At 43.3% G+C, this 14,613-nt stretch overlaps 1 protein-coding gene across 3 annotated transcripts; it reads left to right on the top strand.

The window, feature by feature from the left end:
* The first annotated feature begins 183 nt into the window (after positions 1–183).
* On the top strand, positions 184–12,940 carry Znf570 (zinc finger protein 570). 3 transcript variants are annotated; one of them, XM_090322620.1, is made up of 5 exons: positions 184–276; positions 769–834; positions 7,925–8,051; positions 10,604–10,699; positions 11,501–12,940. In XM_090322620.1, exons 2-5 carry the CDS (start codon positions 802–804, stop codon positions 12,856–12,858), a joined length of 1,614 nt encoding a protein of 537 aa, XP_090178746.1. In that variant the 5' UTR covers positions 184–276; positions 769–801; the 3' UTR covers positions 12,859–12,940. The 3 variants fall into 3 exon arrangements, with proteins under 3 accessions (XP_090178746.1, XP_090178747.1, XP_090178748.1); XM_090322621.1 differs by lacking the exon at positions 7,925–8,051 and having other exon boundaries at positions 259–276; XM_090322622.1 differs by lacking the exons at positions 184–276; positions 7,925–8,051; positions 10,604–10,699 and having other exon boundaries at positions 775–834.
* The last annotated feature ends 1,673 nt before the right edge of the window (positions 12,941–14,613 follow it).

The following is a 14,613-nucleotide window of genomic DNA, read 5'->3' as shown; positions in this document are numbered from 1 at the left end:
TAAAAGCACGGCTGCTAGAACACGCCGTGGCCAGACCTTACTTCCGGCCCGGCACTTCCGTTAACGGCGTGACTCGAGGGGGCGGGGCCAAGCGCGCTACAGAAGTTCCACCCCTCCGCGCGTCGCGTGTTTGTGACGCGCTCAGAACCTGAGCCGACTCCGGACTTCGAGCGTTGCCTTGAGTCGGCGTGGCCGGAGCGTCCAGGTGAGGCGCTAGGGGACTACATTTCCCAGAAGGCCGAAGGGCACGGTGGCTCTTCTCGCCGGAACTCCAAGGTTAGTTCAGAGGGATGCGAGATTTCAGTCCCCAGAGGATCTGTCTTAGGTCTCCAAGTTGCAATCTGGCACGACCACGAGGGCCTCAGGTGAGGACACCGGTGTCCTGTGGGAAGCTGGGGCCCTCGGGATGAATGTGCGATGGGATGTCTCGCTAGGAGGGAGATCGTGGACTGTGGCTGTGGAGGTCTGGTCATTTTGCAGGTGTGTCTGTAACACACTGATATCTATAGATGTCAGCACAGAGCTCCTTGTCACCTGTGTGGCCGTGAGACCTCACTACCGTGTCCCCAAGCGACCGCTCGGAGGTTCAGCCAGATTCTTGTCCTGGACAGCCGGTCCTAGACACCCTGAGTTTGGACAAGCTGCCCCCATGCTTCTCACCTCTCCACTATTCACTGTGGTACAAAATGAGGATGGGACTGGTAATGACTTCCTTGGATGCGGAAAAAGAAAGGTGATCTCTTATAGTTATTTTGCTTCTTCTTCCAGGTGCTGCAGGTGAGTTGCCCAGAAGAGAAAAGAATGAGTGATAAACGTCTACAAGTAATATCCAAGGTGTGGTGGAATTTCATTTCTGCTTGCAATCATTTGAAAATGCTTGCTTCATGACATATCACTACAATATAGGTCCTTATAACCTCCCCATCGGAAAAAGCATACCTGTTTTTAGTATTAAAACCTAATATCCTGGGCCAGGAGTTTGGACTAATGGTAGAGTCCTTGCCTAGCATGCATGAAGACCCGCCCAGGTTCAATTCCTCGGTACCACATACATAGAAAAAAGCCAGAAGTGGTGCTGAGGCTCAAGTGGTAGAGCTCTAGCCTTGAGAAAGTCCAAGAACAGTGCTCAGGCCCTGAGCTCAAGCCCAGGACTGGCAAAAACAAAAAACAAAAACAAAAAAAAACTAATATCCTCCATATATGGAATCGTCACGTATTTGGGCGGAAAAGGACTTGACTTCTATTCGCTTCTCCTTGCTGAGTGAAAGTAGTATGTTTTGGTTAGGAAATGGTGTCCTGAGGGTATTAGAATTTAAAAAAAAAAAAAGTAGAGTACCATCTAAATAGACCAGATAAACTTCAATGGAAAGCTGAAGACGGCTGTCTTGGTGACCAGAGGAGAGTAAAGAGACAGGAGGTATGGAGGCTGGGTGGGGGTAAGAGGTGGGCTTTCACATTTAGATAAAGATTCCTGGCTGGAGAGTAGTCTGGGAATTTCAGGAAAGTCCCCCTGGGTACGGGGTGGGGTGGGGATAATGGTCAGTGTACCTTGCCTGGGGAACAACATTGAGTTAAGAGAACAAACCAAATTTCCATCATGTTTTTAGGAAGATATATATATTTTTTATTTAATTAATTATTTTTGCCAGTCCTAGGCCTTAAACGCAGGGCCTGAGCTCTGTCCTTGGGCTTTCTCAAGGCTACAGCTCTACCACTTGAGCCACAGCACCATTTCCGGCTTTTTCAGTGTACATGGGGTAACGAGGCATTGAACCAGATCTTCGTGCATGCTAAGCAAGCACTCTACCACTAAGCCAAACTCCTAGCCCCAAAAGCTATATATCTTTAAAATGAAAGTATGAGCCAGGCGCTGGTGGTTCACCCCTGTAATCCTAGCTACTCAGAAGGCTGAGATCTGAAGATCACAGTTTAAAGCCAGCCCAGGTAGAAAAGTCTCCATGAGACTCTTACCTCCAATTAACAACTCCAAAACCAAAAGTGGCATTGTGGCTCAAGGGATAGAGTACTAGCCTTGAGCACAAAGAGGTTTAGGGACAGCACCTGGACACTGAGTTCAAGCCCCACAATGACCAAAAAAAAAAAAGATTGGGGATTTCAAAAAACAAAATTATCATGAAAAAAAATTTTGGACTACTCATTATTTTGCAAACATCAGATTTATTTATACATGTTATTATTTTTTTGTGTGCGTGTCTGGGTTATGGGGCTTGGGCCAGGGTGCTGTCCCTGAGCTCTTCAGCTCAAGACTTCCACCCTACCCGTTGAACCACAGCCCCACTTCCAGTTTTCTAGTGGTTAATTGAAGATAATAGTCTCTTGTTCTTTAGTGCCCGGGCTGGCTTTGAACCACCATCCTCTGATTTCAGCCTCCTGAGTAGCTAGGGTTACAAGTGTGAGCCATTGTGCCCAGTGACATTGAAATTTTTTATACATTAATTTATTATTAATTCATAAATGATATTTATGGGTACCTTATTGATTGTATTTTCCTACTGTTTGGATTAGGATGACTTTCTGAGCAGAAGTTAGAATTTCAATAATGTTAAGCTTATCGATTCTTTTACTTTTTCTTTTTTTTTTTTTTTATTTTGCCAGTCCCAGGACTTGAACTGAGGGCCTGAGTACTGTCCTTGGGCATTCTCAGGGCTAGAACCCTACCACTTGAGCCACAGCACCATTTCCAGCTTTTTCTATGTATTTGGTACCAGGGAATCGAACCCAGGTCTTCGTGCATGCTAGGTGAGCACTCTACCACTAGGCCAAACTGCCAACATTTCTTTATTGCTAGTTCTTTTTATATTTTAAGATATTTTCAGTCCTAAAGTCATGCAAATATTTGCCTCCAATGATGTCAAAAGCTTTCACTTTTCTACTTATTTTTTTTAATCAGATATTGAATCTACTGGTTGTTGTTATGCTTTGAAATGGGGGTCAGTTTCCAACCCCATTAGTTTTATAAATACTCAATTTTCCAAGCAGCAAGAATTTTCAGTGTCCATATGTGAATGAGTATATTTATAACTTGATTATCTCATTCCATTGATCTACTTGTGTATCCTTATGTCAGTGTTGTTCTTTTTTTTTTTTTTTGCCAGTCCTGGGCTTTGAACTCAGGGCCTGAGCATCATCCTTAGGCTTTCCTTAAGGCCAGCACTCTAGCACTTAAATCACTGCACCACTTCCAGCTTTTTTCAGTGTATGCAGTACCAAGAAATCCAAACCAGAGTGTCATGCATGTTAGGCAGGCACTTTACCACTAGGCCAAACTCCCAGTCCCTCAGTGTCTTTTCTTTAGCCCTTCTTCAAAATAGCATTTGTCTTTTTCCTCCTTCATTCTTTCAAGGACTTTCTGTTTTACATTTTATGTGATTTTTACCATACTATGTACAATTGTTTAGTCTGCTTGGTACTTGTAGGTAGTTTTAACTACTGTGCATGGCATTGTCAAGGAAAATTCTCAGCATTGTCACTTTAGAGATTGTCCTTGGCTCATTTTCTGCACTTACTCTTTTTTTAAGTTTTTATTATAATTAATAAAAGGGTTACATTATATTGGCCAGATATAAAGTACATTTCTTTTTTTCTTTTTTTCTTTTTTTCTTTTTTTTTTGCCAGTCCTGGGCTTGAGCTCAGGGCCTGAGCCCTGTCCTTGGACTTTCTCAAGGCTAGAGCTCTACCACTTGAGCCTCAGCATCACTTCCAGCTTTTTTCTATGCATGTGGTACCAAGGAATCGAACCCGGGTCTTTCTGCATGCTAGCCAAGTATCCTACCACTAGGCCAAACTCTCGGCCCTTAGAAGGTACATTTCTTAACAATCATTGCTACCCCTTCTCATGTTTTTGTTCTCATTTCCCTTATTCTTCTCAAGTTGTAATTAAACAAAAGTTTCAGCCAGGTGCTGGGAACTCACACCTGTAATCATAACTAGTCAGGAGGCTGAGATCTGAGGATCACAGTTTAAAGCCAGCCTTGGCAGAAAGTGGATGAGACTCTGATCTCTGATTAACAGAGCCAGAATTGGAGCTGTGAGTCAAGTGGTAGAGCACCAGCCTTGAGCAAAAAGAGCTCAGGAACAGTTCCCAGGCCCTGAGAACAAGTCCCCGGACCAGAATTTCAAAAAACAAAAAAACAACCTCATGAGTTTCTCCTGTGCGATGAGAATGCCAACAACTACCAATTCTTTTGGACATTGGCTGGGCATTCTATAATTCAATTCCACACTCTCGATTGTTGATAGAGACCTAGAGGTTAATGGCCTCAGTCCTACAAGACTACCCTTCGGATGACAGCACAAATTTCGGTTCCCACCTGCCAAAAACTGACAGTTTGCCAGGACCTTGCTTCAGGTTCAGTAATTCACCAAAACATCCCACATATCTGAAGCTTGGAGCCCAGATGCTAAGCAATGCATAACTTTAATTATGATTACATCTTTATACAAAGAATATAAGTAAGGCACAGAAGAATGGAAAATGCTTAGGGAAAGGGGTATACTTTCTTTAAGAAAGGATCATAGAGCCAGAAGTTTGACCTAGTGGTAGAGTACTTGTCTGGCATGTGGGAAAACCCAGGTTCAATTCCTTGATACCACATATATAGAAGAAGCCGGAAGTGGTGCTGTAGTTCAAGTGGTAGGCCTCTAACCTTGAAAAAGCCCAAGGATAACACTCAGGCCATGAGATCAAGCCCAGGGACCGGCCAAAAAAAAAAAACAACATAAATAAATGAAAGAAAGAAAAGAGGCCGGGAGTGTGGCCCAGTGGTAGAGTACTTACCTAGCATACACAAAGACCTGGGTTCATTTCCTTGGTACTATATACCCAAAAAAAGCCGGAAGTATTGCTGTGGCTCAAGTGGTAGAGTTCTAGCCTTGAGAAAGCCCAAGGACAATGTTCAGACCCTGAGTTCAAGCTCCAGAACTGGCAAAAAAGAAAACAAACAACAACAAGAAAACAGAAAAGAAAAAGAAAGGATCATGGGATTTCTCTAGCAAAATGTCTGAATCCAAAATCTTTATTAAGTAATAGAATGAAATTTCTGCTAACATAATTTATGTTAAGGACATGAGGAATGTGGCTTAGTGGCAGCTTGCCTAGCTTGCATAAAGCCTTAGGTTCAATTCTTCAGTAACATATACACAGAAAGGGCCAGAAGTACTGCTGTAATTCATATGGTAGAATGCTAGCCTTGAGCAAAAGAAGCTCAGGGACAGGGTCCAGACCCTGAGTTCAAGCCCCATGACTGGCAAAAAATAAATAAATAAAAGAATGTATGTTAAATCCTATGCTGGTGTCTCACACTGCTATTCCTACATACATAAGAGGCATAAATAGGAAGGATTGCATTAGAAGCCAGCGCAGGCAGGAAGCATTGTGAACTCCTTATCAACCAATACTTGGTCACATTGTTTGCACATAGGAGTCTAAAATCAAGGAGTCCAAAATCAAGGAATAGTGTGTAAAAGGAACCAGGAGTTTGGCCTAGTGAGAGACTGTTTGCCTAGCATGCACTAAGATCTAGGTTTGATTCCTCAGTACCACATGTGTAAAAACGCTGAAAGGGGTTCTGTGGCTCCAGTGGTAGAGTGCTAGCCCGAAGAAAGTCCAAGGACAATTGTCAGGATCTGAGTTCAAGCCCCAGGACTGGCAAAAAAAAAAAAAGAAGAAGAAGAAGAAGAAAGAAAGAGAGAATCCATCCATTTAAAGGGAAGAAGCTGGGCTTGTTGGTGCATATCTGTCCTTCTGGCTACAATGGGAATCGAAAAATATGAGGATTGCCTGAGCCAAATATCAAAACGGCTCAAAATAGAGCTAGCAAGCACAAAGCTCTGAGTTCAAATCCTAGTACTCACTACAAAAAAATAATTTATAGGGTCTGGGATTTTGACCTAGTGGTAGAGTGCTTGTCTAGTATGCATAAAGCCCTGGCTTCAGTTCCTCAGTACCACATAGACAAAACAGGCCGGAAGTGGCACTGTAGCTGAAGTGGCAGAGTGCTAACCTTGAGCAAAAAGTGTCCAAGGCAGTGCCCACACGCTATATTCAAGCCTCAGGACTGGCAAATAATAATAATTTATATTAATAAGATATAATAAGCTGGGAGAGGTGTCTCACACCTGTAATCCTAGCTACCCAGGAGGCTGAGAACTGAGAATCAAGGTTCAAAGGCAGCCCAGACACAAAAGGACCAAAGACTCATCTCCAGTTGACCTGTAGAAAACTGAAAACTGGAAGTGAGGCTTGGCTCAAAGGTAGGGCAATAGCCTTGATCTGAAGAGCTCAAGGACAGCACCCAGGCCGAGTTCACGTTCCATGACCCACAAAAAGAAAGAAAGAAAAATAAATAAATATTGCCGGGCATAGTAGCTCATGCCTGTAATCCTAGCTACTCAGGAGGCTGAGATCTGAGGATCACAGTTCAAAGCCAGCGCAGGCACTTAAGAACATGAAATTCTTATTTCCAAGTAACCACTAGAAAACCAGAAGTAATGATGTGGCTCGAAGGGTTGGGCAGTAACCTTGAGCTGAAGAGCTCAGGGACAGCGTCCAGGCCCAGAGTTCAAGCCCCACGACTGACAAAAAAAAAAAAATAGGAAATAGTATTAATTTTGGCACTCTACAACTTGAGCCACAGCTCCCTCCACTTCTGGCTTTTTAGTAATTAATTGCAGAGAAGCTCAGGCTATGTGCAATCCTTGATACTTACATCTCAGGCCCCTGATTAGCTAGATTCCTACCTACACCAGTGACTGGCTGCGATCCACTGGATTCTTGTGTGAATGGCTGTGATAGTACTGGGAATTATACTCCGGAACTTGTACTCTTTTTTTATTTTTATTTTATTTATTTATTTCTTTTGCCAGTCCTGGGCTCAAGCTCAGGGCTTGAGCACTGTCCTTGGATTTTCTCAAGGCTAGAGCTCTACCACTTGACCCTCAGCACCACTTCCGGCTTTTTATGTATGTGGTACCGAGGAATCGAATCTGGGCCTTCATGCATGCTAGGCAAGCACTCTACTACTAGGCCAAACTCCTGGCCCCAGAACCTTGTACTCTTGCTTGGCTTTTTTGCGCAGAGCTGCCTTCTACCACTTGTGCCACATCTTCCCTATCCCTATCATTTTCCTTTACAATAGTAGAAAAAGAATTGCTTTGTTTTCTTCTTGTTTCAAATGGCGCTAATGAGAAGTTATCATTCTTATTCCTGAAATTCTTTTTATATGATCTACATTTTGTTTCTGGAAGCTTTGAGAAAGTGTACTTTTCCCTAACATTCTCCAACTTTCATATTGTTTATGTTTTGGTGTCAGTTCTGGGGCTTGAACTTAGGGCCTGGGCTCTGTCCCTGAGCATTTTTCTCAAGGTTAGTACTCTATCACTAAAGCCATAGCTCCACTTTGGCTGTTTGATGTTTCTTTGGAAATAAGAGACCCACAGACTTTTCTGCCTTGGCTGATTCTAACCATGATCCTCAGATCTCACCCTCCAAAGTACCTAGGATTATGGGCATGAGCCACCAGCGCCTGGCAGGACCATCTCTTTGTCTTGACTGAAAACCAGCCTTCTTCTGGACTAACAGAGCCACAACAGAGCGCAAGGGGGAGGGGAGAAAGCCTAAGGTTTTAAAAAACATCACAGTTTAACTCATTGAAAGTTAAAGAGAAACTTAAGAAAGGCAAAGAAACCCATTCACTGAGCCTAATGCTTTCTGTTTCCTGCCTTTGAGCAGTTCCATTCCTGAGCTTGTCCTTCCATATACAAGAATGATGCCTTGTTCTGCTGTGGTCAGGTAGCCAACCCTCTGTTACCTTACTTTGTCCTTTGCTGGAGATCAAGCCTTCTCCTTTCGCTTTTCCTACCATCTTTTCCCTTTTTCATTGCAAAAGTATGTTTATTGTTTCAGGGATCTATGACGTTCAGGGATGTGTCTATAGACTTCTCTCATGAGGAATGGGAATTCCTGGATGCTGGTCAGGTGAACTTGTACAAAGAAGTAATGTTGGAAAATTTCAGCAACCTGGTTTCAGTGGGTAAGAATAACTAGCTCCCACCTCCTTCCCCTAATTTACACTCTATCCTGGAGGGTGTCTCCTTTCTCTATTGAGAATTATTTGCTGCAAGTAAACAGTTGAATTTTTACCCCTCATTTCCTCTAAGGAATGGTTTGAGTTGGAATGCCATGGGAAGAGTCAGAAATGGCCACCTTCAATAGAAAGCTGAAGTACAAGTTTATTATACCTAACAAAATATAAAATCTGGCAGACGTCAAACATTTTTGAAAACAAAAGTAGAATTTTGGAGGTGCATGTTCTCCTTGATATGTGGATATTAGAACTAAACAGTATAATACTTGAGTACTCAGGGTCATTGACATGACCTTTGAGATATAACTACATAGACATAAAAATCTATGATGGGATATAACTCTATACACATAATATTATATAGATCAATATGTATCTATAACATACAAACTCTCAGCTTAATTTTAAATTTGCTCTTAAATCTATGTGTCAGGGCCTGGGAGTTTGGCCTAGTGGTAGAGTGCTTACCTAGCATGCACAGAGACCTGGGTTTAATTCTTCGGTACCATGTACATTGAAAAGCTGGAAGTGATGCTGTGGCTCAGGAGGCAGAGCACTAGCCTTGAGAAAACCCAAGGACTGTTATCAGGTGTTGAGTCAAGCCTCATGCCTGGCAAAACCAAAACCAAAACAAAACCAAAAGTTGCTTGTGTTAAAAAAAAAATTATGTGCCGGTGATTGAATATAGAGATCCGATTTTTGAATACTTATTTGTTCAACTTGACATTTGAAATATGGTATTAAAAAATTAGTATTAATAAAATATTTCAATTTTTTTAAAAGAGTAGAATTTGGGGCTGGGAGCATGGCCTAGTGGTAGAGTGCTTGCCTAGCATGCATGAAGACCTGGGATCAATTCCTCAGTACCACATTCAAGAAAGTGAAAGGACAGTGCTCAGGCCCTGAATTAAAGCCCCCAAACTGGCAAAAAAAAAGGGGGGGGGAGGGGCCAGGAGTTTGGCCTAGTGGTAGAGTGCTTGCCTAGCATGCATGAAGACCTGGGATCAATTCCTCAGTACCACATTCACAGAAAAAGCCGAAAGTGGTGCTATAGCTCAAGTGGTAGACTGCTGGCCTTCAAGAAAGTGCAAGGACAGTGCTCAGGCCCTGAATTAAAGCCCCCAAGCTGGCCAAAAAAAAAGGGGGGGGGGAAGGGGCCAGGAGTTTGGCCTAGTGGTAGAGTGCTTGCCTAGCATGCACAAAGACCCAGGTTTGATTCTTCAGAATCACATACATAGAAAAAAAACAGAAGTGGTGCTATGGCTCAAGTGGTAGAGTGTTAGCCTTGAGAAAAACCCAAGGACAATGCTCAGGCCCTGAGCCCAAGCCCAGGACTGGCAAAAAGAAAAAGAAAAAAAAAAAAAAGAATTGTTCCTGCTTTCTGCTACCCATGCGATATAAAATTATAACTTGAACAAAGAAACAATATAAAATGAAACATAAAATTATCATTCATTGATTGGTCCTAAAAAGTTCTTGTATAAGCCAGGTGCCAGTGGCTCATGGCTATAATCCTAGACACTCAGGAGGCTGAGATCTGAGGATCACAGTTCAAAGCCAGTCCAGGCACTAAAAATCCATGAGACTCTCATCTCCAATTAACCACCACAAAACTGGAAGTGGCGCTGTGGCTCAAGTAGTAATGCAATAGCCTTGAACTGAAGAGCTCAGGGACAGCACTCAGACCCAGAATTCAAGCTCCACAACTGACCCCCCCCCAAAAAAAGTTTTAGTATATTTTAATGAAATGTCCAAAAAACTCATTAAATTTTAGTAACTGGCTCATACTGTCTGCCTCTATCCGTAATTTTGAACAATGCTATAAAATCCTAATGACGGGCCGGGTGCAGTACCTCCCACCTGTAATCCTAGCTACTCTGGAGGCTGAGATCTGAGGATCAGCGTTCGAAGCCAGCCCAGGTACAAAAGGACCTGAGACTTATCTCCAGTTAACCTGTAGAAAATGGGAAGCAGGGCTTGGCTTCAAGAGTAGGGTGCTAGCCTTGAGCTGAAGAGCTCAGGGACACTGCCCAGGCTCGGGGTAGGGTAGTAGCCTTGGGCTGAAGAATTCAGGGACAGTGCCCAGGCTGAATTCAAGCCCCCTGACCCACAAAAAAAAAAAAGAAAAGAAAAGAAATCCTAATGATTGGCTGGAAGTTTAGCCTAGTGTTAGAGTCCCTACCTAGCATGCACGAAGATGAGGGTTCGATTCTTCAGTACCATATATGTAGAAAAGCTGGAAATGGCTCAAGTGGTAGAATGCTAGCCTTGAGGAAAAAGCCCAAGGATAGTGCTCAGGCCCTGAGTTCAAGCCCCAGGACTGACAAGGAAGGAAGGAAGAGAAAAAAAGAAAACAATCCTAATGACCCTTGGCAGAAAACAAGAAAGAAAAATTATCTTACCACTAAAGTGGCATCTCTTCCTTCATCACCAGTAGACCATATACGAATCCTGGGACTAATCAGGTAACAATGTCTTACATTTTTTCCTTCGAACAGGACTTTCAAATTCAAAGCCAGTGGTGATCTCCTTATTAGAACAAGGAAAAGAACCCTGGATAGTTGATGGACAGGTGACCAAAGGCCTGTGTTCAAGTAAGTGAAAAATGGAGAAGGATGACCTGAGATATCAAGAAACCCTCCTCAACTAACTACTGAGGAGAATGTGAGCTGAGGACCACAGATCAAAGCCAGCCCTAGCAGTAAAGTCCCTGAGATTATTTTTTTTTTCTTCTTCTTTTTTTTTTTGGCAGTCCCAAGCTTCAGCTCAGGGCATGAGCACTGTCCTTGGACTTTCTCAAGGCTAGAAGTCTACCACTTGAGCCACAGCACCACTTTTGCAGCTTTTTCTGTGTATATGACCCTGAAACTTTTTTTGAAACTTTTTTATTTTTTTGGTCGTGGGGCTTGAACTTGCCTGGGCGCTGTCTCTGAGCTCTTCAGCAAAAGGCTACCACCCTACTCCTGGGCCTGAGCATACTCCTGAGATCTTCAGCTCAAGGCTACTGCCCTACCCTTGAACAAAGCCCCACTTCCAGTTTTCTAGAGGTTAATTGGAAATAAGAGTCACGGGTCCTTGTGCCCGGGCTGGCATTGAATCTTGATCCTCAGATCTCAGCCTCCTGAGTAGCTAGAATTACAGCATGAGCCAATGCTCCTGGCCCAAGAAACTTACCTCCAATTAACCACCAGAAAACTGGAAGAAGTTCTCTTACTTAAAGTGGAATGGCATTAGCCTTGAGCTGAAGGGCTCAAGGACAGTGCTCAGGTCCACAGTTAAAGCCCCATGACCAACCTCCTACAACCCCTTGCCCAAGAATAATGCATACTTGAGTTACACAAGTACATTCATGAATGTACAATAGAGTAGACGTGTTTTTTACTTTCACTTTTCAGGCTGGGAATCTATGGGTGAGACTGAAGAATTTACCCCTAAGCAGGAGCTTTGTCAAGCACAGTCATCTCAGAAGGTAATAGGAGAAGAAGCAGGCATTGACCTTGACTACTGCAGCTTCAAAGCAGAGTGCAAATGTGAAGAATATTTGGAAAGGCAACCTGGAAATGAGAAGGCAAGTTGTAAAGAAGAGATAGTCACTTTTGAAGAAGCGGTTATTAAAAAACAAGAACAAGAATATAACAACTATTGGGGAAGATTCTATCAGAACACTCTGCTTCCCTCACAACAGATAATCCCCAAACAGGAGAAAGTATGTAACCATGACACACGAAAGAACACCTTCAAAAAAGCACTTGTGGCAAATAAACCCAAGAGTATCAATGCAGGGAAGAAAGTTTTGAAATGTAATTACTGTGAAAAAGTCTTTACCCAGAGCTCATCCCTCACACTTCATCGAAGAATTCATACCGGAGAGAAACCTTATACATGTGTAGAATGTGGGAAAGGCTTCAGTCAGAGATCCAACCTTGTCCAACACCACAGAATCCATACTGGAGAAAGACCCTATGAATGTAAAGAGTGTAATAAAGCCTTCAGTCAGAATGCACATCTTCTTCAGCATCTGAGAGTTCACACTGGAGAAAAGCCTTATGAATGTAATGTATGTAGGAAAACATTTGGCCAGTTTGCTTACCTTGCCCAACATCAACGGGTTCACACTGGAGAGAAGCCCTATGAATGTATTATATGTGGGAAAGCATATAGCAATAGGTCCTCTATTGCCCAGCACCACAGAGTCCATACTGGAGAGAAGCCTTACGACTGCAGCGTGTGTGGGAAAGCATTTAGCCTGCGTGCATACCTTACTGTACATAAGAGGATCCACACGGGAGAAAGGCCCTATCAATGTAAAGAGTGTGGAAAGGCCTTCAGCCAGAATTCACACCTTGCTCAGCATCATCGAATTCATACTGGAGAGAAACCTTACAAATGTCAGCAATGTAGGAAAGCCTTTAGCCAGATTGCTTACCTTGCTCAGCATCGAAGAGTCCATACTGGTGAGAAACCCTATGAATGCCTTAAATGTGGAAAGGCTTTTAGCAATGACTCATCCCTCACCCAACACCAGAGAGTTCATACAGGAGAGAAACCCTATGAATGTAATGTGTGCGGGAAGGCTTTTAGTTATTGTGGCTCTCTCACCCAACATCAGAGGATACACACTGGAGAGAAACCTTATGAATGTAAGGAATGCAAGAAGAGCTTCAGGCAACATGCACATCTTACTCATCATCAGAGAATTCATGTAGGGTTATCATTCTCCAGACCCAATCCAGCCAGTCACCAGGCCCTGTAATCCTATCTCCTGAATACTTCTGTAATATGTACTCTTTCTTCTAATTTTTCATGTCACTTTAGTCAAAGAATTATGTCACCCAGACCACTGTTGTAGCTTTCTAGCCATTCTTCCTGTGTCTGTTTTTGGTGTCCCTAATTTCATTCCCCATCCAAGTTGAGCTTTTTTTTTTAAATAGTGCCAGTACCTAGGCTTGGACTCAGGGCCTTTTGCTCAGAGCTAGCACTCTGCTATTTGAGCTACATCTCTACTTCTGGCATTTTGTGATTAATTGGAGATAAAACTTTCATAGACTTGGGGCCAGGAGTTTGGCCTAGTGGTTAAAGTGCTTGCCTAGCATGCATGAAGACCAGGGTTCGATTCCTCAGTACCACATACATAGAAAAAAGCCGGAAGTGGTAGAGCTCTGGCCTTGAGAAAGTCCAAGGACAGTGCTCAGGCCCTGAGCTCAAGCCCACGACTGGCAAAAAAAAAAACAAAAAAAAAAACTTTCATAGACTTTTCCTTTACAGGCTGGCTTTAAACGATGATCCTCAGATCTCAGCTTCTGATAGCTAGAATTGTAGATATGAGCCACAGGCACCGTCTCCAAACTGATCTTCTCACAGAAACAACATCACAGATTGCATTTAAGTGTCTTTTTTAACAATAACAATAATAAAGCTTCCATTATGTAGTTCTTACATACCACTCAACGTATGTGATAGCCACCTTTCAATGCTACACATTTAGATTTTTAAAACTCATTATTGGGGGCCGGGTGTTTGGCCTAGTGGTAGAGTGCTTGCCTAGCATGCACAAAAACCCCGGTTCGATTCCTTGGTACAATATACATAGAAAAAGAGGTGGTGCTGTGGCTGAAGCAATAGAATGCTAGTCTTGAGAAAGCCCAAGGACAATTGCTCAGGCCCTGAGTTCAAACCCAGGACAAACAAACAAAAAAAAATCATTACTGGGCTGGGCACCAGTGGCTCACGCCTGTAATCCTAGCTCCTCAGGAGGCTGAGAACTGAGGGTTGCGGTTCAAAGCCAGCCAGGGCATAAAAGGCCTTAAGACTGGGCTAGGAATTTGGCCTACTGGTAGAGTGCTTGTCTAGCCTGCATAAAGACCTGGGTTGGATTCCTCAACACCACTTACATAGAAAAAAAGCTGGAAGTGTGCTGTGCTCATTGGAAGACCGCTAGCCTTGAGAAAGCCCAAGAACAGTGCTCAGGCTCTGAGTTCAAGCTCTAGAACTGGCAAAACCAAAAAAGTTCATGAGACTCTTATCTCCGATTAATGACCTGAAAACCTGAAGTGGGGCTGTGGCTCAATGTGGTAGAGTGCCAACTTTGAGCTGAAGAGCTCAGGGACATTGCCCAGGCCCAGAGTTCTAGCCCTAGGACCAACCAAAAAGGGAAAAAATAATCATAACTAGACCATTGCTATGGCAACTGGTTTAACTTTGAGTTTGGGCAAAGAGTTTGGCTTACTGGTAGAATGCTTACCTAGAACACACAAGGACCCAGGATCAATTCCTCAGTACCATATACATAGAAAAAGCTGGAAGTAGTGCTGCTGTGGCTCAAGTGGTAGAGCTCTAGCCCTAAGAAAGCCCCAGGGCAGTGCTCAGCACATGAGTTCATGCCTCGGCCAGCTGGCAGCGAACCTAGATTCCTGAAATAGGGGGCGGGGACTAGGAAAAAATAGAAGAGAGACAAACAGATGGGGTTCCGGAGGACTACAGCCCAAGTCAGCAGCCCAAAAACGCTGTG

This window comes from Megascapheus bottae, chromosome 31 (assembly GCF_031878675.1).
Source record: "Megascapheus bottae isolate mThoBot1 chromosome 31, mThoBot2.hap1, whole genome shotgun sequence".
Taxonomy (NCBI): Eukaryota; Metazoa; Chordata; class Mammalia; order Rodentia; family Geomyidae; genus Megascapheus; species Megascapheus bottae.
This window is presented reverse-complemented; position numbering and strand designations above follow the sequence as displayed.